The sequence below is a fragment of the Lathyrus oleraceus genome, chromosome 4 (assembly GCF_024323335.1).
Source record: "Lathyrus oleraceus cultivar Zhongwan6 chromosome 4, CAAS_Psat_ZW6_1.0, whole genome shotgun sequence".
Classification (NCBI taxonomy): domain Eukaryota; kingdom Viridiplantae; phylum Streptophyta; class Magnoliopsida; order Fabales; family Fabaceae; genus Lathyrus; species Lathyrus oleraceus.
Genome location: NC_066582.1, coordinates 23048615 through 23076046, shown reverse-complemented (window position 1 = coordinate 23076046; position 27432 = coordinate 23048615). Strand labels below are relative to the sequence as shown.

The window sequence follows — 27432 nt, the reverse complement described above, 5'->3', positions numbered from 1 at the left end:
TAATGTCTCATATAGTGGTTTGTGTAACCCTGAGAGTAGTCAAAAAATGGTTGGTTGTACTGAGGGTACCACCATCTCCTGTATTGTGGTCGAAACTAGAGGTTGACATGTGGCAGGAGCAGTTACTCCAACCATTGTTGAAGTTCCTGTACCACCAACTGTCACTCTAATTGACTGTTTGTTTGCATTTGGAGGATCGTTATGGGGAAGGGGTGGATTTTTTATGAATGACGAGACATCTTAACAAGTTTGCCACAACTCATACGCATAAAGACTCAACAATTGAAACCATTTTCATGTGTGAAGAACATAAAAGAAAATAAAAATGCACACATTCTTCTGCAAAAGCTCGATTTTTCACAAAAGTAGGTCCCACTGGGCGTGCCAATTTGCTTACTGGTGTTTTTAGTAAACAATCACTAGTTTTAGTTCACTTATAGAATCAAACTCGAAAATCCTACACAATACTTTGTGAAAAAACAATTTGAGAGAATGCAATGGTGCTGGAAGAATTTCTAATGCAAATAACAAAAGAAATAAATTAAAAGTGTTTAAATTAACAGAAACAAGTAAAGAAGTAAATAATAACAAAGCAATCAAAATGCTCAAATGGAACACTTGTTCATACATTTCTCATAAAATTTGTTATCTCAGTGAATTTGATGTATGAGTTCTAAAGAGAACAAAAATGAAATGTGAACCTTAACTACCGAATCAAAATTCACTTACATACTAAATACATTCTTAATTGCCAGTAATGGCTAACTCAGAATTCTGACATGTACATTGTTGTGTGAGCCTTCGTATTTAACATTCTACATGTATACTACTTCGCAACTTTCATCATGTGATTTGTTTTCACATGTCCTCAACACTTGAACCGCTCCAAACTGCCACTATTGTCGAAAACGTGTTTAAGTCTCTCCATCACTTCTGTCAAATTTATAACTTTCGGTTGAAAATATGAATTAGTTATATGCACTTAACATTTATATATCTCTTATGTCACACATTCATGTCGAAATGCCAAACTAAAAATCCCAAACTAACAACAGGGTAGGATGAGAACGGTTTTTGCGTTCCACATTCTCAAATTTAACTATTGCATAAAAACCCGTTTACCATTCTGATTTTCAACAAGGACGGATAACTACAATTCAAACTCGTCCCTATAAATTTGGATATCCCCACCCCAAATCTAAAGTTTGTCTCAAACCCTAATTAACAATAACATACATTACATATAATAAAGAAAAACATTCTTAATTATCTTCAAACATGCATTTTCATTATTTCAAATAATGGAATACATACCAAAAATATCAATGTATTAACCATTAACCATAAAACTAATTTTCAAAAAAGCAAAAACCAAATAATCTAAATTATCAAAAAAAAAGTATAGTACAATTAATATTCTAAACATACAACTAAGAATATTTTAAATTACCATCAAAATAATCACTTAACCAAAAATATTTTACTTCATTATACAAGTAGATAAATCGTCAACTCCAATTTTAAGATAAACGATGATGAATTTTTTTAGTGATCAATATCTTCACCATTGAACTTTTCTCTTTTCCTTTATTTTAAAAAATTTATATGACCAAAATTTCATTCCATTTTGACTTTATGAGAGACGATTCATTTTCCAAATAAAGTAGGTTTGGAGATGAATTTAAATAGATACTATCATCCTTATTATCGGATTTGACTCCACTTTTTTGAATCAAGAAAATTTGAATTCAAATTTGAATTCATTTTAAACTATTTTTTCCGTCAACCTCGAAGTATATTTGGATTAGGGGTGTGCAAAAATATGATTAACCAAACTATATTACTAAACTGAATTGCATTGCACCATAAAATAATTAAACCACTTGAATGGTTAATGAACTGAACCATTTAAATTAACCAATTATAATTCAGTTTAAAACTAGTTCATAATCAGTTTTTTTTTATAAATTGCTTTAATTATCATTTTTTTTAATAAAAAAAGAAGAATTATTGAGAGTGAAAAAAATGGAAATTAAAAATATTTATAATTATGAAAAGTAAAAAGTATTTTACAGAAATTTAAAAATAAAATTATAAAAAAAATATATAGTTTTTTTGAAAAAAAATCTGAAAATAAAATATTTTGTATTCCATAAAATAAAAAATATTTTTTTCTGAAAATATTTTTTTTATTCATTACAAAAATATAATTTGATTTGAAATAAAAAAAATATTTTTTCAAAAAAATAAAAAATTATTGTTTTTTGAAATAAAAATATATATTTTTTTAAAATAAAAATTTCAGAATAAAATAATTTTTGTAGTGAAATTTTTCCTCAAAACTTTTGAAATATAAAATAAAATATTTTTATTTTTATTTTTCCGAAAATAAAATTCAAAAAAAAGTTTATTCTGGAATTTTTTCCCCGAAAAATTAAAATTAATCTTTTTTTGCATGAAATTTTAAAAATATTTATTACGATTTTTTTTCCAGAAAAATAAAAAATTTAATTAATTTTTATAAATAAAAGTTTTTTTAAAAAATAAATATTTTCAAATATTATTAAAAAAAAATTAATTAATTATTTTTTATGAAATTCAAAAAATTGATTTTAAAAGAGTTCAAATAATAAAATTGATTTATAATTGCAAACTGATTATAAATTAATTTATAAATACAAACCGGTTATAAACTACTTTTAAATTGATTTGAAATCATTTTAACAATTAACTGCATTTTTTTTAAAATAATTATTATAAACTGAATTATTATAAACTGAACTAAACTTTAAATCTGATTTAATTCGGTACAATTAATGAATCACGAACCCCTAATTTGGATGAATAGGCATCAATATTAGTTTGATGGCATGTCTAGTTTTAACTACAATTGTTCTGCTAGCGGCTAAAGTGCTTAACGAACCAAGTAGAACAAAAGTCAAAATCTTTATATGTTGAACAAAAGTAAAAGAAAAATAAACATTTGAAGTTTCTTTCTTTTCCCAATAAATAAACATTTGAAGTTGAAACCTCCTAGTATTATAGTTTTGTTCAATGAAATGAGGAAGGTTGGTCCCGACTTTGTGGGCCACCCATCATCATTTTGGACCGCTAGCTTTGGTTTACTTTAAATTTGATTTTCTAGAACTCTATCAGAAAACAAAAATCAATTCTATTAAATTTAATTGACTTTCTAGATTGTCCAACGCTTTTTAAACATGTTTCTATAATCGCTTTTACCTATTCAACTTATCATCAAGGATATTCCATATTCCACTTCCACTAACTCTTCCATATTTGTATGGTTAAAAAGCCCTCTTAATGTTACAAAGGATAGACTTTTTATTTCGATAGTGATTCGAGGCCTATTAGGTTCCTTTGGTTCAAAAGAATTGAGCCCTCTTATTATTAATGTAAGAGATGAGACGAAAATGAAGAAAAAAAATATTAATTAAATATGTATTTGTTTTAAAAATGAAAGAGGATGGAAATTTTAAAATTAATTTAGCTTTTTACTCTTAAAATTTAAATACACGTTATTAATTCAATATATACCGTACTATTTCTTTCTCATAGCTTATGCTTTTTCTTTTAACTAAACATTCCAACATAAAATATTACAGTAATTATATAGCGCACATAAATTGATCTATAACTTTTTAATATGAATCAAATATCTATTTATAACAATCTCTTGATTTTGATGATCCATTTAATTTTATAATATATATATAAATATTTGATGATCTATTTACAGTAAGTATATATATATATATATATATATATATATATATATATATATATATATATATATATATATATATAATATATATATATATATATATATATATATATATATATATATATATATATATATATAATATATATTATATTGATTTTAAAAATAAGTTTAAAGACTTCAAATTTTAACCTTTTATTCTTTATATTTTTAAATAAGTAAAATATTTCTAAAAACAGTTATAAAAAAAATAAGGAGCATATACAATGATTAGATTAAACCTTCGTATTGATTAAAATAATTAGATATAATTAGATCAAAGAAGTCGGTAAGACTAAATTAGATTAAAATTCTTATATCAAATATTCATATTTGTGAATGCATTTTACTCTTATTAAAATTGTGTTTAAAAAATAAAATTTATTTATAATAACAAAATATTAATTTAAAATGTTAAATATATAAAAAAAATTAAGTTCGTGAAGTAAACGAGTTGAACTCGTGAAATTTAAATGAATCGAATTTAGATTCTTTTATAAAAAAATGAGTCAAACTCAATTTGAATTTTGAACTGAACCAATTCTTATCGAATCAAACCTAATTAAGATAAATTCAATCTGATTTGACTTATTTACAACCTTATTTTTAACAACAAATCTATCCAAGACAAATTCAACTCGACTCAACTCGAATTCAATCTGACTTGACGACAAATCTATCCAAGACAAATTCAACTCGAATCATTTCGACCTATTTTTAACACTTGTTCACTATCTTCCAAATTACTTTTAATTTGGGGAATAAAAAGTGTGCTGCTAGAGATTCTAATAATCTTTTCTCCCTTCCCCTTCTGAAAAAACTGAATAAAACATTTTTTATTTATAATATTCTCTTCCATCCTCTTCAAATATCCCAGTCAAATAGATCCTTGAAGTTAGATAGAATAAACAGTTAATTTCTGATTTGATGTTCACCGGTGATCTCTTGCTTTTGGTCACACTTTTCTTGAACAATCTTGGCGATGAGAAATAGGAGATGGACGTTCTAAACTCAGCATGAAAGGCTTATATATGATTAATTTGGGTGACCCTTATTTTCACCAATGTGTTGGAAGTAGAAACTATTCATTATGTTGTTAAGAGATCATCCCATTGCTTTCGTTGTCTGGACTCACTTGGTTTGACAATATGTTAGTGTTGCTCTTCAACAGTCCTCTCAATGACTGGGTTGAAGACAATATGTGTGGGTCAGTAATTATAATGAAGAAAAGTGAACTAAAAGTGAAAGCATAATCAAGTCAAACACCATCTGAACTAAAAAAAACAAATTTCATAAGGTTTAAAATGTAATTAGGCAGGTGCAACAATAGAAATCACTGCATCCTGTCTTTCCATGTCAAGTAATTGCAGGGATTCGTCTTTTTGTCATAGACAGCAGAAGTTGATACCTTTTCTACAATGACATTACCATCGTCACTAATTCTATAGTGGATATTGAGTCCCTCTAAAAAGAGGTGATAAACTACTTCGATAGAATTTAGAGTATTCTGCTCTCTTTCATGGACAATAGCTGTTTCATCTTGGTGCTCATCAACATCAGAAGTATCATCCGACAGTTGGTCCTTTTCTTTCATCGGGATAGCTTCGTGAGGCCTATTTCGCTGACTCAATGACCGGATATCCCATGATAGAACCTGCTTTACTAAGCTTTGGAATTCATCTGGTGATGCATAGAGTGAATTCTTTTCCTAAAACAGTAAAGATAGAAGATTGAGAATTGTAGCTAAAGAAAAATGAAACAAGCCAGATCATCATCAACATACTCATTTTGCAACAAGAAACCACAACCAAAGTCTTTTTCCAACAGGTGGGGATGGCCAATTCGACTCAACGACACTTATATGTACTTTTAAGAGCAAAAACTTCAGAGAGATCATTAGATTAAATCATTTTAATAGCTTTACTAAGCATTTTTTAGTCTTTCTCTACCTTAATTTAATGGGCTATGAAAAATATGTACACTGGCAGGAAGTTATAGCCATGAAGAATTAAATTATACGTTAGTAAAGTTTAAACAAATAATAAATCAAAAATGGATTGAGTTTTAGCCCCTATATTTTAGGCCATGTTCATTTCAGTCCCTGATTTTCTAACTTTTTAATTGACCCACTTAATTTACCATCTGTTTTTAATGTAATCCTCACTGACTGTTAGTTGTTATCCAAATGAAATAGTTAAGGGTTCACTAACGTTCTGAATGTGTCAAGGTTGAAAAAAGACCTTTTGGGGTGCCAGGGAAGATGGATATGATACAGAAACTCAATATTTCAAGCAAGAGAATATCAACTCACAGCCGTTATCCAACAATTTTCAAGTGATGAAGTGAAGTCCTCCGAAAAGCTAACAGATGCTACTGAGAGCAAGTTATCCCCCTGAAGAAATACAAGTATATTTCTTAGAATGAGGTAATCACTTATTAACATTCTACAAAAATAAGTGGAAGAAAATACAATAGAACCCATATATTTCTATGCTGACTTTTAATGTGGATCGTATTTCAATGATGCTAGTCAGAAAACCGAATAATAAAGTTTCAGAAACTAGTAACAAGTAATGGTGATTGTTTACTTGGTTATATTTCGTTCTTCCCACATGTGGTGATTATATTTGTTATTCAGTTAAGAATTGCTTGAAGTTATCAATAATCATCAAAGAATCAAAATGACAATCTATTAGAGATATTAAAAAAAATTGCACAGTCAAATATTGTAGCACCGAGTACCGACACCTCTGAATAAAGGTGTGTCCGGTGTCCGACATGTGTTGGTGGTGTCCGACACTGGCACACATGATTACTTTAATTCATTCACTTTTAAAATTTTACTTGTGGCAACTTGTCAGTGGCGGTGTTTGTGTCTGATGTCCATGGATGTGCTTCATGGGTCAAATAAAGCTAAATGATAATGAAAAATTACCATAAGCCAACTTGGCACAGCAGCGTCTTGGATGCTGTCACAAAATGGTATATAAGGCTTGACATCAAGCACCGGCTGTTGATGAGAATCATAGAATTAGTATAAATCGTCAAAAAGCAACATGCCTTCAGATTCACGGAAAAAACATCAAATTCATAGGTATTCATATAGCAAATAAAAAATAACCAAAATGGCACATAATTGCTGTAAATTAAGCATAAAAAGCAGAGATCAGAAATGGAGACTTACAGTTCCATCAACCAGATCCACACCAGAAAGTAACACCATATCTCCCTGGACAGCCTCTACCTATAGTACACAGTTAAATCAAACAAAAGTTACAATACTTAGTCCATCATTTTATCTTTGATTGATTGAAGACTAAAAGGTTGAAACTCTAAGGATCTAATGGAGAAGGCAACCGACTCCAAAACAACCAAGCTTTTTCCCACTAAGGATCAGATGGAGAAAGCAACAGAGTAACACAATAAAATATTGACCAATGAAATTCATAGTAGCTGGTGTAAAAGACTTCTTTGTAAAGACAAGGAGGTAATTTTACTTTGTGAAGAGAAGGGGTTAATTTATAAAACATTGGTTTATTTATACTTTCTTTAAATGCGTGACATTCAGTTTAGCAGTTTAAGCTTTATAACTCTACCTTGTTATGTAAATCCCATACTTCTCCCATAACCCCATCCATTTTTATGAAGTGACGCGTGAGAGTCACATGTTTACACAAATCAGTGTCGTTGAAGTGTCTCAAAATATCAGTAATTTTATGCTGGATGTGATTAACACATGCATTTGATAATACAAAGTATTGTATGGATTAGTGTTGCACAGAAATAAAAGCTACATAAATAGAAATTTAAAAAGTGACTGGCATAAAACTCCAAATCTCAATAGTTCAAACAACTAACTAATAAAGCATGATGCATAGTTGCATACATTGCTGCAGAAAGCCAGAAACAGAAATTAAAAGTGACTTAAAAAGAGATGAAATGAAGTATGAAGCGAAGAGAGAAGATGGAGAGGCAGACTGGCAGAGACGGTTTAGTGGTGAGAGGTTACCTAAGTTGTGGGATTTAGGGGTTATATAAGATCCCATCTTATCACCAACTCAACTTTATTTTACTTATAAGGTTTTTAAAAATATGTCATGTGCATCATATTTTTAATGTTTTTATTCGGAAAACAGCATAAAAAACAATAACTTCCAATATGCAAGTCATAACCGCTATCAGCGCTATTACAGTGGTAGCAGAACCGCAATATCATATCGGCTTTTGTTGTGGTTGCTCTTAATCCTGATATGTAATAGCTGTATAGTGACCCTATACAGGATATTTAACAACATTGGTATGGATTCTTGATAACTATATAATAATAACAATTTGTACTAAACCCATACTTTCAGTAGGGGTGAGTTTATTTAATGCATATAAATAAACATCATAAATGTTGACACTAAAATTATTTACTAAAAACTACTTAATCACTTCATTCAAGACATAAAATGAAACATATATTTACTAAGAAGGGTGTGTAACCTCAAATTCTATTTTAATAAATGTCATAGGTTTGCAAATTTGAACAACCCAACAATGCTAAGAGAAAATACCACTCTAGAGAAAATAAACGATAAAGTGATATATTCTGAAATGTTAAGGGCCAGTCTATTTCTAAAAACATTTCCAACTTTACTTTCGCCATGGTATGGGTGGAAGACTGCTGCATTCAGCAATTGTGATAGAGAGAAGGAGGATGGCTAACTAGGAAGCGTAAAAAAAGATTTTGGGGAGTTTCCAAATTTCTGGAAATACTGGATCTGTCATCCAGAATGCATCTTAAAATATGTATAAAATGCATTCTTCTATGCTTATTATTGCCAATGAAACTGAAAACAGGAACCAATGGAAGTAAACAGGCCCTATATTCATTGTGGTTCGCTGGTCTCTAAATTGAATAATATGCATTAAAACAGAGTGATATCAATCAAGAGAACGGTACAAAATACTATCATTTCTGAGGGCATGTTAGAAGTATTCCCCAGGGCCAACATGTGTCCTTACCTTTGCAACTGTAAGTCCAATGGGGCACGGACGATGTGGGGATCTCGTGCCAAACACTCCCACTCTTCCACCATTAAGTCTAGGGACCTTCACCTATCCATCCACTGATCCGTAAGAAAAAGTTACGGGGAAACAAATATTGAGGCAAGAAGATGATGAATCATATATCATATACATAATATGACATCAATTAACACCAAAATCACTTTCACTCACACACCTTAGCCTTGATTCCTGATTTAGATGGATGCTTCCACATCTTTTCAAGATTGGTATTTAAATGAAACACATATATAATCCAGCAATGAGAATATTCAGATAGACCCTCAAGCGACGCTGGAGGAACACGGCTAGTATTGAAAACCAAACATGCTCTAGCAAGTGGTACAAGCAACGGTTGCCTCGGTGTCCCATTCCTACACTAATATAAAACAATGGATCATGAAACACAAATAGAACACTCTGCAGATAAAAACTCAAAAAGATGATTATTATTTACTCCCTTCATCTTACAATAATGGCCACACTAGCTTTTCATTACAAAATAAACTGAGAAAACATCAATGAAGCATGGATACTCTAAAATATATGTCGTATCGTATCCGATACCTACCGATACGCCGTTCATACGTAACGAAGGAGTATCCAAAAAAAATTATTTAAGAAATAAATAAATAAAAGAATTCCAATACGCCATTGATACGTAACGAAGGAGTATCCAAAAAAAATTATTTAAAAAATAAAAAAATAAAAAAGTTCCGATATGCCCCGATACGGCGGCGACACGTCGCGATACGCTGACAACATGTCTCCAATACGCTTAGTTAATCTAATGACTATTCATATTTCTAGAACATGAATCAATCTTCCTCATCCTTAATTCTTCTTTTCTCAACTTTAATTAACTCGTCACATTTATTTTTCTATTACAAGAATCAAATTTTTCCTTTAATTCCTTTTCTCTCAACTTTAACCATCTTTTCTTTTTCTCATAATTCTTTTACCAATTACTATCAAATTTTGCAAACTCAATAGGTTCTTATTAGAGAATGATTCAAATAATGTTTAATTTTAACTTTTCACATACTATCTAAAATGAAATGTATCCTAGACTATCATATAACATTTCATGAACAACATTTTTTTCCACGAATATTATAAAATCGGACAAAATGAATGAAGAAAAATTGAACCTGGTAGAGAAGCAAGATTGGATGGTGCCAATGGGGATCATAGGATAATAAGAGAGATTTAGGTTTTCAGATTTAGGCCGAGTTAGTTCTTTTCTCAACAACTGCAAATAATGAATGGATGAATCAATCAATCAATCAGCAAAATAAATAATCAAGAAGGAAGATTAAAAACAAGATTAAGAACGAATGTAGAGAGAGAAAGACCTGTTGAGCCTTAATTCGGCCTCGGCGTTCGGAGGAGCATTGATCGGAGGAAGATTTGAGAGATGAATCGAGTTCGTGGATTTTGGATTTGAGAGCGTTGAATTTGCGCTTGAAGATGTATGCTGCGAAGTTGAAGAATAGCGTGATGTAAGAGAGAGATAGAGGAATGAAAAGTGGTGGTAGATGCATTCATACATACCGGAGATGGTAATGGCGGAGAGAGTTGTTATTGTTAGGGTTACTGCAAACCATCTTGCTTCTGAAATGCTGCGCATTGCTTCACCGCCCTGACTTCAATTCAAACTGCGTTGCGTAGGGTATATGCTCGATGAGTAACCAGTTATCTAGTAGATCTTTACTTTCACCTCTGTCTCTATTGAATTGAAATATTACTTTATTTTATAAAAGTATTAAAAGACTTGTATAAATACATCTCAAGTCTCATCATAGTAGTTTTATGAGGTTTTAAAGTTAGGAGAAAAATTACACTTCAAATTTTACAAATCATACTTTTTTTTTTTAAAGGTAATTGCTAACTTGTCCCCCTAGGGCACAATGAAAAAATATTATCTTGAAAATTGTATATTGATTTTAATAAAAATATAAAATTAATTTTTTAATTGTTTTTTCCAATATAAACTTTCTAAAGGGATTTTCTTAACTTGTGCCCTTGGGGCAAAAGGCATAAGTTAGTCTTACTCTTTTTTTAACTCAATTGTAGTGCGACTTTTAAAGATTCTTCTATATTTCTTTTATTGTAGGATTTGAATGTGGTAATGTGACTTTTAAAGATTCTTCTATATTTCTTTTATTGTATAATTTGAATGGTCGTATGATATGTACTCTTCGAAATGACCATATATTCGGTAAAAATAAATAGTAAAAAGGTTAGAGAGATTGCACCATAGATATATTCAGTTTAGGTCGAACATTGACCTAGTTATATCTTTAAGAGATCTTCTTAAAATTTTGACTATATATTCAGTAAAAATAAATAGTAAAAAGGTGAATTGTGTGGTAGTGAAGAATCTTTCTAAGAATTTTTCTTCGAGTTCTCTCCAAGTTCCTATCATCCTATTCAGAAGACATAATAGTCAATCCTTTGTTATTCCAATCAATGAGAAGTTGAATAACTTTAGTTTGAACCGATCCTCTATAATTCCTTCTGATTGACACGTTGATGTTGTCTCATAAAATCTAGCTAGATGTTTAAACTGGTCATTATTTGTGTTCCCGTCGAATTGCTTATCCCTTAGACCCAGTAGTACATCATATTTGATGTTTAAATTAACCGAGGTTGCAGGAATGAAACCCAAGGAAACCTGTAATGCGTTAGTAGGTCGACAATATTCTCCCATGGTTTGTGTTGTTGGTTCGCCCATGGTGTGTGTTTCTCCCTGAGTTGCGTATACACAATCAAGAAATATCTCAGTAGCATTATGATAACAAGAAAGTAAAAACTAAATAAAATAAAATATATTGCACAAAATGTTACTCTATTGTAATTAATTGTCTTCGGCAATGATGTCAAAAACTTGATGACTTCTTAACAAGTATACCTATAGTTCCGCAGTAATAAAAAGATTGAACCCACAAGGATTGTGTTCGAGCAAACCAATAATTGTGAAATGTAATTGAAAAACAGTAAATTGGGGGGGGTTTCAAGTTGCAGAACGGAAAACAAAAAAAAGTTTGAAACAAAAGTAAGACGGGTAGGTTGTGCATTAGAATCCTCTTATCCTCTCTTGTTGATGTATGATGCCTTGTACGAATGGTATTATCCTTATAATCTCACGGTGAATTAATAAAATCGTTATAGTCAGTTCCCCATAAAATAACTCACTAACAACTACTTGGAGCTTTCTATTCCTAGTCAGTCAGCGTAAGCAGTGTCAGGCGATGTACAAACCGTTAATTTCCTATGCCACTACTCGGGGTCTCCTATCCCTAGTTAACCAACGTAAGTAGAACAATTGCCCTAGGTCCAACACATAAGCTACGGGTCAGGAATCCCTATATGTCCAATATCAGATTAACAGAGTATCTCAAATAAAAAGCATCAAGAATAAGTAATAACTGAATAAAATTATAACTCAAAGGATTCATACTAAGTCAAACCAACATATAATGTCAATAAGATTAAATAAGGTTCATCATCGCACAATCTAACCTAGAGAAGTTTTAACTACTCATAATGAAAATTACAATACCAATTGAATAAAGAAGAAGAACATAAGAACTCCCTTGAAGAATTGGCCTCCAATGATTCCCAATGCTCTTAAAATCACCCTTTGATGTTGTAAAATCGTGCTTCCAGTGTCAAAATTCGTCACCCTCACCAAACGGTTGAAAATCCCCTTAAAAAGCACCCAGAACGTGTCAGGAAAAACTAAGAAAAAACGCAGAAAAAGCTTCATCGCACGCATTATACAAGCATCGCGCATGCGATGCATTCTAAACAGCCCTATCGCGCACGCAATGACGTGCATGATTATTCCAATAGCTGCATCAAAAATCACTTTTTTCACCAGAATTTTCACTAAGTCCCATTCTTCCATACTTGGTCATTTTTGGATCTTCCTTCTTCATTTTGGTTCATCTTTTGCTCGTTTTTCTCCGATTCTTCGTCTAATTTTATGTAATGACAAATTGTCATCATATACTCACCAAGTTCCTAAAGAAAGTCAAATTTAATGAGTAGAATAGAAGCATTAGGATAAGAAATCTAAAACACATGAATTAAGAGGCGTGTTAAAAGATATAATTAATTGTTTTAATAGAAAATTGTATTCAACATGGTATATTAGACAACATAGTCAAAGTTAAGTAGAAGTAAGCTGTATTCGACGGAGTCGAATACAACGTATATTTCAAAATGTATAAACAAATATTTGTCATTGTCGAATACTACACTCGGTCAACTATATTTTGGTTGCTGATGTAAATCAAAAGAAACTAACTTCCTAATAAAATTCTTTTTCATTCTATAGTTTTTCTCTTACTCTTTCTTTCATTCTTCGAAAACCTTAATGTTCCAACAAAATTGTTACTAATGCCAAGGGATATCACTTAAATTTTTTTTTCTTTTCAAACAACTAGATAAAGAGATACCATGAAATAAAGACTTAATTTAAGGGATGAGTCTTATTAAACCATAAAAAAATAAATGCAAATATAATGGCTGAATTGAGAACCTAGATCACCGGATCTGTCTGAAAAGGAGCATCCAAGTTCGCCAATTCTGTGTGGTTAGATACCCTCACCTTCTTCTTACTGTTCTCCATTCTTTTCAATCTTTTTTCTTTTTCTCTGCTTTTTATTCTCCATATATTGAAGTCAATGCATTTTGTGATTTGTATCTAAAAATGTAGATAGTTTATGCATTGAGGAAGGTGATTTTGAAGCCATTTTGCGGCAAAAACCAATGCAAATCAAAACATTTCTATCTCACTCAATTTTCACATTTCCATTTTCCACTACTTGGACCAATAATTTGCAGGAGATTGTTTCAAAACCCAGCAACTGCACAAGTTTAGCTTTTAGGAATGGCAAACAACTGTCCTTTCAATGGGCCACTGGTAGAAGAGTTAACTTTTCTTCAAGGCTCAGCTCCTTTCAAGAGCTGTCATGCTTCTACCATTGTTGAGGTTATGGAATCAAAACTTAAACTTTCCCTTATAAAAATATGTATCTTGGAAAATAGGCTCAATAATTACAATTTTGTTTGGTTTCTGCAGGTTGGTAAGGATCATTTTTTGGTTTCCTATTTTGGGGGCTCATCAGAAGGAGCACCTGATGTCAAAATATGGTTGCAAACTTACAAGGTATGCTGTCTTGTCTCTGGAGCACCGGCACCTCTGAGAAAATGCGTGTTTGTGTTACTGTCGGTGTCTGAATTCAACACTGACACTTGTGATTACACTTAATTTATTCATTATTTCAAATTAGTAGTGTTGAGGTGTCACTGTAGGTGTCGTGTATCTGGTGTTCATGCTTTATAGGTCCTTGTAAGAGTATTCAGCTCTAATTTCTGAATACAAATTTTGTGGATAGAATGGAAGATGGGAATCACCGGTAATAGCTGATGAACAACCAAATGTTCCTATGTGGAACCCTGTGCTATTCAAACTTCCATCAGATGAGCTACTTCTGTTTTACAAGATAGGCCAAGAAGTTCAGAAGTAAAGCTTCAATTTTGTCATCTTACCACACACCTATGTTATAGCATCGTGTTAGTTTGAGTTTGTTATTTGTATCCCTTTCGCGTTAGTATACTTAGTTTGTTCGATTTCAGATGGAGTGGATTCGTCAAACGGTCGTATGATAAAGGAATTACTTGGACACAAAGAGAGCAGCTTCCTCCTGGTATATTAGGACCTATAAAGAATAAGGTACAATACAATCTATTTCGATCTATTCGGCAAACGATCTATAGCAGGACTTTTGGAATTTGTAGCTATATATTATTTACTAGTGCTGAATTTGAGTACTACTTCTCAGCCCATTTTGCTAGAAAATGGCCAATTGATTTGTGGATCATCTGTTGAAAGCTGGAACTCTTGGGGCGCTTGGATGGAGGTTTTAACTTTACCAATCCTAGTTCTGCGTTTGTTTCAATGATGCTATGAAATGTTGGCCGCTGACATTTATTGTTTATTCGTGCGCAATAATAGGTCACAACAGATTTTGGCAAGTCGTGGAGCAAACATGGCCCAATTTACATTGAAAATAAACCTCTAAGTGTGATTCAACCAGTACCTTACCAGACTGCAGATGGGAAATTACGTGTCTTACTACGATCCTTCGAAGGCATTGATAGAGTATGTATGTCTGAATCATCGGACGGTGGCCTGACTTGGGGACGCGCAAAACCTACTCAGCTCCCTAACCCAAATTCAGGTCAGTTTTGCTAGCTATATATTGCATGCTGCAATGTATCTTTAGATTCATAACAAGATTTGGTTCACGAATTACAAATGTTACTAGGTATTGACGGGGTTAAGCTTAGAGATGGCCGTATATTGCTCGTTTATAATACAACATCGAGGGGCGTGCTTAAAGTTGCACTCTCTAATGATGATGGTGATTCATGGTATGAAGCTTTCACATTGGAAGATTCATCTGGAATGGAATTCTCATATCCCGCGGTTATTCAAGCTAGTGATGGACTAATACATATCACCTATACATATAAAAGGACACAAATTAAGGTACACTCTTAAATTTTTATACTAGTTGTCTTTAAATTGTAGGTTTTAATTTAAGAAAATAGTTGAGTTTCTTTCTATAAATTAATGTGAGATTTCTTTCATGCATTTTCATTGGCAGCATGTTATTCTTGGACCAAATTGATGTGGAGTAAACTGTTTCAAGTAAGCAGAAACAAGTAACCTTCTTGTCTCCAAATATTAAATCTAATGCAGAAGTGTTATTGTTATGTTATATATGTTTGCAGAACATTTATGCTTCAGTCTTCATATATTTTATTATTTATAGTATTTCAAATGGAAGAAAAAGTTATCTTTTCACATAACACAAGAGACAGAGATATAGACATGGACATAGTTGCAAAACGTGAGTTTAGAAGAACTGATTTTGGTTACATGACAAAATAGTACTCCCTCTGTACCTATTCAGTAGTAGTATATGATAATTTAAGACTAATTCACAACGACCAAAGAAGCACTTTTGTGGAAGTATGTCTCAAAAGTCAAGTGATCTAGGGGGAATTTTTTTCAACACAGTTGACCTTGGTCAAAAGTCAACACCTAGTCAAGATGCAACAAGTTGATTAGTCAACAGTCAATGGATTGACCAGGTTAATGTGTTGATTAGGTCAATGACTATTGAGTTGACATGTCATCCGTAGGAGACTTGAGCTGATTTGTGGACCGTACATGAATATCTGACCCATTAAGATTTTAGGATATTAGAATATGAGTTTGTATCATTTTTGTTAGTCCGAGAAAATTACATAGGACATATGTGATAATCTTAGTTAGAGAAGGAACTGCAAATTTTTTTTTTCGGAGTTTTTGAAATTCACTATATCTTTGGAGGTATTTAATGAGATTGAAAAAATATACTGAGTATTGTGTGATTAATATACAGAAACTGAGAAACATTTCGAGTAAAAAATAGAGTATGTTTTTGAAAATTCGAGAGATTATTTCTTATAACTCATTTGTAATTTATTGTAACAATTTTTGAAAGTATACCGAATCAGAGAGTCTCTTTCTTCCCTAGAGTAGATTGGTTTGGTTGAACTAGATAAACAAATTTTGTGTACTTGTCTTTTATCTTCCTCTTGTTGTGAATTTGGTTGCACTATTTTATAAGTAAATTTTTATTTAAGACCATTTAGTTTGGTTGCCATTGTTTTTTTTCCCGCATATCATTATTTTTGGTATGATTAATATTATTGTTGAACTTTCACCAAAAAAAAGTCCTAGTGTGGTTGAACCATTAAATTTTATAACAAGTGACACTTACTATTAAAAAAAAGGTTAAGTTTAGAAGAGACCACCATGAGTTCTAAATTAGACACTGAATTTTTTTTGGAGACACCGATTTTGGATTGTGGAAAGTGAATAAGTAAACAATCATAATTCAACATAAGTGTGTGAAAACATTGAAGGGTGATACATTAATGTCTGCAAGTCTAATACAAGGAAAGAAGACCTAGATAATTGGTAATACTAAGAGTATCTTATCTTGTGCCTCAGGGATAACATTGTCAGGGAGAAAACTACGACTTCGATGTGGACAAAATTTGAATAATTGTATATGGCCAAATTTTTTAGTTTGCAAGTTGTGTCTGTAACAACAAATCTACTCATTTTAGAATGATAGATAACAAATCTATAGTAGAATAATTGACATAATTTCACAAGATCATTGATGACCTGCAGAATATTATAGTGAAGATTTATGATAAGAACAATGATATACTCTTGTTAAACTCATTACCCTGGTCATTTGAGCACTTCAAGGGTGCTCTTTTTTACGATAAATAATGTACTATTATTTTTTATGAAATCTAGACGACTATGAGATCTAAGAAATTTTTAAAGTGATAGATTTGAAAATTAACAATAATGGTGAATACTTAAGTGTTTCAAAGAGAAAGAAGTGAGCGTAGAGAGATGTCCAAATTCAGGAGGTTTGATAAGTCAATGTTAAAATATCTTATTTGTCAGAAAAATAGTCATTTCAAGAAGAATTGTCCCAAGAGAGAGGACAATGAAGTTTATGTTGCGATTGCACTTGTCTTAAATTAGGATAGTTATGTGAGTGTTGATGATGCACTAGTGTTGTCGAGTTTGGAGACTGAAAAAGTTAAATCATGGACTCAAGATGCTTTTATCGCATGTGCCTAAGGAAAAATACTTTTAAACTTTGAAGTTGGAAAATGGTGAAGGCGTTTGACTCGGTTACAATCACACTTGCAAGATTCATGACATTGGTACGGTATGGTCGTGAGCTCCTTCTACACAATGTAAGATTTGTTCTCAAGCTTAAGCAAAATTGTTGTTCATAAGTATGTTTAATGATTAGGCTAGTGCGCTAGAGTTGGACACAAGGACATTACAACTTCATTTGGTAGCGGTATCATGACTAAGAGGTATAAAATATGTGGGTTATATATTTTAGATTGTTCCAATGTTATTGGTCATTCATCATTAGTCAGTGAAGACTTTCATTAGAAGACTAAGATATGATATTTGAGGTCATGATATATGTTTGGAGGTTGTTTTAGAGCACTTTAATGAATTTGCAAAAGACGATGGATAAAAACGTATTTGACCGCTTCTGCCATGATGTTAGGAGCTTAGTTGCCAATGAGTTTCTAAGGTAAGCCTAATGCCTAAAAACTTATTTGGTCGACCCATTCACAAGAATACATTTTTAGACACCAAAGTAAGTTTGGAGTAAGAAATATGTAGACTACTCTAATTTGAAAATCTTATAAGCTTTTTTATTTGTACAAATCAAGCTAGCCCAACTTAATGGTAAAGTTGTATAAGGTGTCTTGAATGGTTATTCAGAAGGTGAAAAGAATTATAAGTTGTGATAAGTGGAATTTAAAGGATCAAAGTTCATCATACACAAATGTATTACTTTCAGTGAGACCCGTAAGGGCTGAAGATGAGGGTGTTAAAACCTATGACGGAGAAGACTCCATTTGAGGTGAAGGTTCTTGCTAGGGATACTAGTTCTATTGAAGGAAATTTTATAGTGGCCTATGATTATCATTTGACTCGTGATAAGGTAAGAAGGAAGATTGTACCATCTCAAGAATATATTTATGCTGACCTTGGTTGTTATGATTTGAATGTGGCTGAAAGGTTGCAAGACTCAGTAACAGACCTTCAAGCAGACACACGAAAGGAAAATGAGTCAAAGATGGTTGAAGAACCATATTTGTGGGTTTACTAGACTACCAAAGTAGGAAAAAAAAAGTGATCGGATACAAGTGGGTGCAAGTGACAGAGTTCAAGCATGACTTGGATTTAATAAAGTTTGTTAAATAATGATTCAACTTTGAACAAAGCAACATAGATGATGGTTAAATTGACATCACAATCAGTTTTGAGTCAACATGAAAATTTGTGGAAGTATACCTAAAAAATTCAAATAATTTAAAGAAACTTTTTCAACACAATTGATTTTTAATCAAAATCAACACTCAAACAATAGTTGATTCAATCAAGGCCGCCTATTAAAACAAACTCCATAAATATATTCAAAATAAAAAATTTGCTACTTAATTGATTTACATATGATATCTTCCAACTAGTATAGAAGCCTTTTAATGGCACGCAAGACACGCAAGACGTTCAAATAGCGTTCAAATAAGATATTTTTAACGAATTTGTCAAAATTAAATTATAATTAAATTAAATTATAATTATTTTATCACGGTTGAATTATAACTAATATTTTCAAAAAAGTTAAGACAACTCTACCCTAATATACTATATTTGTTAAATAGGATCTCTTATTTAGACTCAAATTTTACAATACTTCTATCATTAGAGCAAAATACTATTATACTTTTATTTATTAATTTACACCCAATTTAACTATTCTAATAATTATAATTAATCAAAGCATTTTAGTAATTAATGCTAATTTTGTTATTAAAATAAATAATTTTTTTTTTGAAAATTACAAATAATTTAAATAAAATATTTATTATGACTGAGTCGGACCCTCTGCATAATTTAATGGTTGAGAAATTATAAAAGATAATTAATCAAAAAAATATTTAAGAAGAAAGAAATAGATATCTCATTTTTCTTCATCACTTTTGAGATTCTTTAACATTTTTATTGTGAAATTCTTAAAATTTCTTTACCATCTATAATCCAACAAGTTTTTATTTCTCTTTTACTTGTAGCTGTTGTGATTACGAAAATCATTTTTTCTTTAGTTATTACAAAAAATTGTTAGACGATTGTCGTCGAAGATTACAAAAATTTATCAAAAAATTTATTAGAAATTGAAAAATGATAAAGTTTAGAAAATAAAGAAAATGAGATTGAATAGATACAAGAATACATGATTTTTTTTTGAAAAAGATAAAATAAAATTAGAAACCTCCTACTTCGTTGTGAATTTCTCCAAAATATCTTGCTACAAATATTTCTCTAAATTCATAAACATTAAATATTTACATTAATTCTAATTAAAGTAGTGTTTATAATTAAAATTATATAAAAGATTATAATGAGATAGATTCATTATTATATTTTTTAAAATAAAAATTACTATTAAAAACAACTTAACAAAAGAGACATCAAATCTATGAACACAATTTGAGTATCTGACATCCCACTTATTCATCATTAAATGATGAATTTTAGCCACTAAATAATTAATCAAAAAAATTCATCCATTTTAAATCATTTTTTTCTAAATTAAAAACTCTAAGTTCCAAATTGTTAAATTATTAAACAACTACGTGGGTTTATGCTTGAATTGAGAAAATTCTAAGTTCCTCATTTGCTTTGATTAGACATCTGAGCTAGTTTATTATAAGAAATACATCTGTTTTATTCTAATACACATCAATTTTTTTTTTTAGTTTTTCCTATCTTATTCTAATTACTCTCAAATTTTCCCTTTTTTTTATTTGTTGAATTTTCAGAGTATTTTCTTGAATTCTTTTAATAAAATTATTTAAATTTCTCCTTATATGAGAAACTATCAAGTATTTTTTTTTATTCTCTTTGAAGAATTAATTGAATTTTTTCTCGTTTGATATATAATTTTTGAAATAATGGTATCCGATCTCGCAACCGACTAATTCAAGAGGATCAATCCCACCGTCCACTTGCGGGTCCCCCGTTTCTCTATATAGACTTCGCCCAACACATTAATTGTTAGTGCCTAGCAGAATTCCAACTTGAGGCCTTGAGAAGAGCCCACTCTTAGGACCATTGGGCCAATCCCTGGGGGCTTCCTTGTTTGATACATTATTTGTGAGTGGTCAAACGACCATTCTCACATTCTCTTTGAATAATTATTTGAATTTTTTCTCGTTTGAGAAATTATTACGATTGATCATTATACCAGATACTACGAGTGATATTTATACCATATTTTACTACAATTCTTAAAACAATCTCTTTTCAAAGACCATAAAATAAACATCAACTCATCAAACTCATTTTTTTACGCCTTAGGGCATCACTCTGAAAATTCTTTTTTAAGGTAAAAACAACCAACAAACAATCATTTTTCTACTCCGAACTACGGAACTCTGATTCTTCATCTAACGACGATGATACGTAAGCACAAGGACCCTAATCCTTGGCGAGCACAATAATAATAAAACTAATAATTTTCCCTTTCTCCCAATAGTATATAAGCATTAAGATAGATAAACACCCACGTAGACAACTTAGATAGTTCCCATCAAGTACGATGGATGTGAGGGGTGCTAATACCTTCCCCTCGCATAACCGACTTCCTAACCCTAACTTGGTTGCGAGACCAAACTCTTCTTTTTCTTTAGAGGGTTTTATCGATTATTTTCCCTTTCCTCTCTTTTATGGAATAAATAAAATCCGGTAGTGACTCTGTGTCAGTCCGGTCAGTTTTCGCGTAGCGACAATGATCAAATATAAGTCTTGAAAAAATATTATTATGAAGTTGTTCTTGAATCAATTCCAATACAAAAACTTGATCTTTTTTTTCAATGTAAAATTCACATAAAATAACCTTAAATTCTCCGAAACATTTTTCAATGATATGATAATTTATGCAGAAAATGTTTCAAGGTTTTGAATAGAGAAAAACATATTTGAATTGTAGTTTTAAAACTTGAGTGAAAGAGGTAATCTCAATTTTGAATGATAATTGTGTTATATACACCCTATGAAACATGTTGGATCAGTTGTACATGTTGGTATATGTTTCATGAAGGTTTGTATTGGTTTAGAATATAAATGGTTGATGAAAGAGTGCATTATGCAATTCTGCACCTTCATATTTTTCAAAAGTTCCAGACCATGTAATCGGTTGCATATATAGTGTAACAGGTTACACCTTTATCATATATATTGTATTGTGCTCCGCGCCACAAAGGATTCTTCCCTAGCCAAGGGTAGTGTCCATGTCCCTACCCACGAGGCTTGACTCGGATCGAGATGGACGTCTCCAGGATCCATCACCTACGCCATTAGATTGGCTATATTTGAAAGGGGTGTGCCAGCTACACATAAATGTGTTTTATATGCATTGAATGAGGAATCATGCAAAGTGTGCGTTTGAGCAGTATCATAATCGCATTTATGCGTTTAGTATGTATCAGATACACAATCAGGCATGGAATATGTTTAAGTTGTCTCAGAATCACATATATGTGTTATGTCTGTATCAGATATGCATTCATTTGAGCAGTGCACTTAAGTCGTATCAGAATTGAAAAAATGCTTTAAGTCTGCATCAAATACACAATCAAACACAAAATGTGTTTAAGTCGTATCAGAATCAGAGAAATGTGTTAAGTATGTATCAGATACATATTCAGGCATAAATTGTGCTTTAGTCGTATCATATTCACAATCAGGCATATAGTGTTCTTAAGTCGTATTGGAATTGTAGAAATGTGTTAAGTCCATATTGGATACGCACTCAAGAATTTTTTCTTTGTTTCTTTGTATCGAGAATTATAGCAGAAAGAGAGATAAAGAAGCATAAAATAGAGGAAGAAAGAGGATATATATATATATATATATATATATATATATATATATATATATATATATATATATTATATTATATATATTATATATATATATATATATATATATATATATATATATATATATATATATTATATATATATATATATATATATATATAATATATATATAATATTATATATATAATGAATTGAATTTATTACCAATAAAAAATGAAATGAGTAGGTAGATAAACCTTCAACGACAATCCTGGTGTGGTCGGACAATGTCTGGAGTCTTTTGGCCGTTGTCTTTCCCTGGGGCTCTGGGTTGAATGCATTTCACACTTCAAAGTGTCTTCTTTGGTTGGATGGGGTGTCGGGTTTCCACGCCTTGTATTTTCTCGCCGATATATGGTTAGATAGCCGACGTCTCTAGGGAAGTAGCCTGAGGGCGACCATTAATAATAAAAGGCTTTTTCTTTATTATGTTTATTTAATAAAGTCCCTAGAATAGCTAGTCCGTTTAATGTATCAAGTGTGACTTGATCATGAGATCACATTAAACATAAGGACACTATTCTTAAATTATCCGTAGTCGAGCTTTATTGTGAAGTGGGATAACATTAAAGCATTAAAACTATTATGTATATAGACTAATGATCACATCTCATGGATCATGGATAAGGAGTTATCAAATCTTAAACATAGGTATGAATGTTAAGAGTAATGTTTATACTTGATTGACCCGCTATGAGAATACTATATAGAATGTTATGCAAAGTGTCATAAGTTATTCTCATGGTGATAATGGTGTATACCACCCTTCGACCTGAAACCACTATGGACCCTAGATGTAGAGTCGAGTGCTTTATTGCTGATCAAACGTTGTCTGTAACTGGATGACCATAAAGACAGTTGATGGGTACTCCACGAAGCATGCTGAGGGACATGAGTGACCTAGATGGAATTTGCCCATCCTGCGTAACAGGATAAATGTCTATGGGCCCAATATTGAACTTGACAAGGATGACATGGTCTATGCCTTGTGTTCAATATAGACATAAGGGAAAAAGGGTAATTATACACATAAGTATTATCACAGAAGGATTTGTCAGATCACATGACATTTTCGTGTCTTGGGTAGCAGTGATGTGTTGTTAGATACCGCTCACTGTTTATTATGTTAAATACGTGATTTAATATAATTGTCAATGCTGCGAAAACCTATAGGGTCACACACAAAGGACGGATTAATGAGGGATAGAGTAACTAAGGAACACCGTAAGGTATGGTGCACTTAAGTGAATTGTAGAACATCGTAAGGTACGGTGTACTTAAGTAGAATACGAAATATGGTAAGGTACCACGCGCTTAAGTGATTTTGGACATATTATAAGATATAGGCCACATACACTTAAGTGGACTTTTTAGCTTGAAGCCCACACAAGTGGTTCTATAAATAGAACCCTTGTGCAGAAGCATTCATTGCGGTTGTATTTTCGTTCTCTCACTCTCTCTCTCTCTCTCTCTCTCTCTCTCTCTCTCTCTCTATCTCTCTCTCTCTCTCTCTCTCTCTCTCTCTCTCTCTCTCTCTCTCTCTCTCTCTCTCTCTCTCTCTCTCTCTCTCACACACTCAAAGCCTTCATTAGGAATCCATTTGTGTGGACTGAGTAGAGGCGTTGTCATCGTTCAACGTTCGTGATCGCTCCGTAGATCTGCATCAAAGGTTTCAAACGTCACAAGAGGTAAATATTCTATCACTAATCATGCCCATTCGTAAGGATCTCTAAAGGAGAAATTTTTAATTTCCGCTGCGTTTTGGATCGCCCTTCTCCTTCAGTGGTATCAGAGCCACTTATAAAACGATGCATCAGATAGCTGTTTATTTTCTGTATTAATATGATTAAAAGACAGAATGAATCAAAGAATAAACGAGTAATTAAATTTGGCATCATGTGTGTACGATTTGGATGATTGATGTTGACTATGCTTCGGAACCGACATTAGTATGGTGAAGCAGCGATACATCGATCGTCCATAGGTTACGCAATTGAGATTGATCAAGTTATATATATGATATAAGTAATCCTAATGCAAAATATGGTATATATGATATTCCGTTTCGTGCATTCAAACACTTAATGGTTGTTTTCCTTTGAGCGATCAATGGTCATTTGCTTCGGAATCCGACATTAGTATGGTGAAGCAATTACCTGTTGATCAATCATATTGAATCAACAATCGAGGTGTGTTTGACAGTCTGAAATTGGCGCATTAGGTTTAGTGACGGCGCAAGGGTTGTGCCGTCAAAAAGCTATGAATTGAGGGCTTGTTGGATCACGTCTGTTGACTGTTTCAAAAGCGTTGATTTTGGTCGCGTGACGTTTGTCATGGGCCTGTGACGATCGTCACAAGCTGGACGTGATGGTCGTAACATGCTTTGTGATGGTCGTCACATTCACAGATTCAGAATTCTAGGTGTTTCTGTTATTTTGGCCGCGTGACGTTCGTCATGGGCCTGTGACGGTCGTAACATGCTTGTGACGGTCGTCACATTCACAGAATCAGAATTCTCGGGGTTTCTGTTTTGTGATTGCGCAAGAGTTGTGTTGATGCAAAACAATGTCGATTTCAAATGAACCACCGTCCGCTGACCGGGCAGCGGAAACCCCGTTCCCGCTGACCGGGCAACGGACCCTCGGCTAACTATGCGTAGTGTGATCGATCGCCGAAATTTAATTTGGTTTTAATTAATTACAAGAATTAAAATTAATAATAATAATGTGTTTATTATTATTGTCTTGTGGTGATCAGTTATGACCTTAGTTTTCCTTTATTTTGTTTTGAGTTTTAAAAATACGACCTGCGTGTCGTGCCTCTCCATCTAGGACACTCATGTCCCTCATCATGCTTTGTGGAGTACCCATCAACTGTCTTTATGGTTATCCAGTTACGGACAACGTTGGATCAGCAATAAAGCACTCGACTCTACATCTAGGGTCCATAGTGGTTTCAGGTCGAAGAGTGGTATACACCATTATCACCATGAGAATAACTTATGACACTTTGCATAACTTTCTATATAGTATTCTCATAGCGGGTCAATCCGGTATAAATATTACTCTTAATATTCATACCTATGTTTAAGACTTGATAACTCTTTATCCATGATCCATGAGATGTGATCATCAGTCTACAAACATAATAGTCTTAATGCTTTAATGTTATCCCACTTCACAATAAAGCTCGACTACAGATACTTTAAGAATAATGTCCTTATGTTTAATGTGCTCTCATGATTAAGTCACACTTAATACATTAAACAGACTATCTATTCCAGGGACTTTATTAATCAACCATAATAAAGGAAAAATCTTTTTATTAATTAATAAATAATTCGATACAAGTACCAAAAGTATTGGCCTCTAGGGCTTACACCAACACCTGTGACCTACCAAGAGGCCATAACTGGTCCCGAGTCTGAGAAGTGGCTAGAAGCCATGAAATCTGAAATGGATTCCATGTACACAAACCAGGTTTGGACCTTGGTAGAGCCTCCTGTAGGAGTTATCCCTATAGGATGCAAGTGGGTCTTCAAAAAGAAGACTTACATGGATGGTAAGGTACATACCTATAAGGCAATACTGGTTGCAAAAGGATATAAATAAATTCATGGGGTTGACTATGATGAAACCTTTTCACCAGTTGCAATGCTTAAATCTGTTTGGATTTTACTTGCTATAGCTGCATATCATGATTATGAAATATGGCAGATGGATGTCAAAACTGCTTTCCTTAATGGGAATCTTCTTGAGGATGTGTACATGACACAGCCTGAAGGATTTGACATGCCAGAAGAAGCCCAAAAGATATGTAAGTTACAAAGATCAATCTATGGATTGATCGTTTTCCTGGTATTATATGTAGATGACATATTACTTATTGGAAACGATGTCCCTACCCTGTAACAAGTAAAGTCTTGGTTGGGGAAATGCTTTTCTATGAAGGACCTAGGTGAAGCAACCTATATATTAGGAATCAAAATCTATAGAGATAGATCATGAAAACTGCTTGGCCTAAGTCAGAGTACATACATAGACAAAATGCTGAGACGCTTTAATATGCATGATTCCAAGAAAGGATTCATACCTATGCAACATGACTTGTGTCTATCAAAAACACAATCCCCTTCAACTAAGGATGAAAGGGATCGCATGAATAAGATTCCATATGCATATGCAATAGGATCTATCATGTATGCCATGTTATGTACTCGACCAGATGTCTCGTATGCTTTAAGTGCAACGAGTAGGTACCAATCTGATCTTGGTGATGCTCATTGGGTAACCGTCAAGAATATCCTTAAGTATTTGAGAAGGACTAAGGACTCATTCTTGATATATGGAGGTCAGGAAGAGCTGGTTGTAATTGGATACATCGATGCTAGCTTCCAGACAGATATGGATGACTTTATATCGCAATCTGGTTATGTGTTTTGCTTAAACGGTGGCGCTGTGAGTTAAAAAAGTTCAAAGCAAGATACAGTTGCTGATTCTACAACAGAGGCCGAGTATATTGCTGCCTCAAGTGCAGCAAAGGAAGTTGTTTGGATCAAAAAGTTCATTAGTGAACTTGGCATAGTTCCTATCATTGTGGATCCCATTGATCTCTATTGTGACAACAATGGTGCTATCGCACAAGCTAAGGAGCCTAGATCTCACCAACGATCCAAACACATACTTAGGCGTTATCACCTCATTCGAGAGATAATAGATAGAGGAGATGTAAAAATATGCAGAGTACCTACACTTGACAATATTGTTGACCCACTGACAAAGCCTCTTGCGCAGCAGAAGCATGATGGTCATACTAGATCTATGGGCATTAAGGGTATGCCTGATTGGCTCTAGTGCTAGTGGGAGATTGTTGGTGTAAGCCCTAGAGGCCAATACTTTTGGTACTTGTATCGAATTATTTATTAATAATAAAAGGCTTTTTCTTTATTATGTTTGTTTAATAAAGTCCCTAGAATAGCTAGTCCGTTTAATGTA

The 27432-nt window shown here is 32.4% G+C and overlaps 2 protein-coding genes across 4 annotated transcripts; one reads left to right on the top strand and one right to left on the bottom strand.

The window, feature by feature from the left end:
- Positions 1-5048: 5048 nt before the first annotated feature.
- Positions 5049-10609, bottom strand: LOC127138514 (uncharacterized). Of its 2 annotated transcripts, none has more exons than XM_051064980.1 (9): positions 10385-10609; positions 10186-10307; positions 9982-10082; positions 9009-9204; positions 8789-8881; positions 6963-7022; positions 6714-6788; positions 6090-6170; positions 5049-5486 (listed from the first exon to the last, which is right to left on the bottom strand). In XM_051064980.1, the coding sequence occupies exons 1-9, from the start codon at positions 10458-10460 to the stop codon at positions 5112-5114; spliced, it is 1179 nt and encodes a 392-aa protein (XP_050920937.1). In that variant the 5' UTR covers positions 10461-10609; the 3' UTR covers positions 5049-5111. The 2 variants fall into 2 exon arrangements, with proteins under 2 accessions (XP_050920937.1, XP_050920938.1); XM_051064981.1 differs by having other exon boundaries at positions 8789-8875.
- A 2647-nt stretch (positions 10610-13256) lies between these two features.
- Positions 13257-15683, top strand: LOC127138513 (uncharacterized). Of its 2 annotated transcripts, none has more exons than XM_051064979.1 (9): positions 13257-13433; positions 13574-13832; positions 13923-14009; positions 14239-14366; positions 14480-14576; positions 14686-14763; positions 14859-15084; positions 15172-15395; positions 15514-15683. In XM_051064979.1, the coding sequence occupies exons 2-9, from the start codon at positions 13731-13733 to the stop codon at positions 15535-15537; spliced, it is 966 nt and encodes a 321-aa protein (XP_050920936.1). In that variant the 5' UTR covers positions 13257-13433; positions 13574-13730; the 3' UTR covers positions 15538-15683. The 2 variants fall into 2 exon arrangements, with proteins under 2 accessions (XP_050920936.1, XP_050920935.1); XM_051064978.1 differs by having other exon boundaries at positions 13259-13433; positions 13685-13832.
- The last annotated feature ends 11749 nt before the right edge of the window (positions 15684-27432 follow it).

Excerpts from the sequence above, each read along its gene's own strand:
- LOC127138514 (XM_051064980.1), bottom strand. The coding sequence starts at position 10,460 with ATGCGCAGCATTTCAGAAGCAAGATGGTTTGCAGTAACCCTAACAATA. Across the intron at positions 9,205-9,981 it reads CAATCTTGCTTCTCTACCAG|GAATGGGACACCGAGGCAAC; the intron begins GTTCAATTTTTC and ends ATATTAGTGTAG. Across the intron at positions 6,171-6,713 it reads CTGTGCCAAGTTGGCTTATG|GGGGATAACTTGCTCTCAGT; the intron begins GTAATTTTTCAT and ends GTATTTCTTCAG.
- LOC127138513 (XM_051064979.1), top strand. The coding sequence starts at position 13,731 with ATGGCAAACAACTGTCCTTTCAATGGGCCACTGGTAGAAGAGTTAACT. Across the intron at positions 14,367-14,479 it reads ATAGGCCAAGAAGTTCAGAA|ATGGAGTGGATTCGTCAAAC; the intron begins GTAAAGCTTCAA and ends GTTCGATTTCAG. Across the intron at positions 15,085-15,171 it reads GCTCCCTAACCCAAATTCAG|GTATTGACGGGGTTAAGCTT; the intron begins GTCAGTTTTGCT and ends AAATGTTACTAG.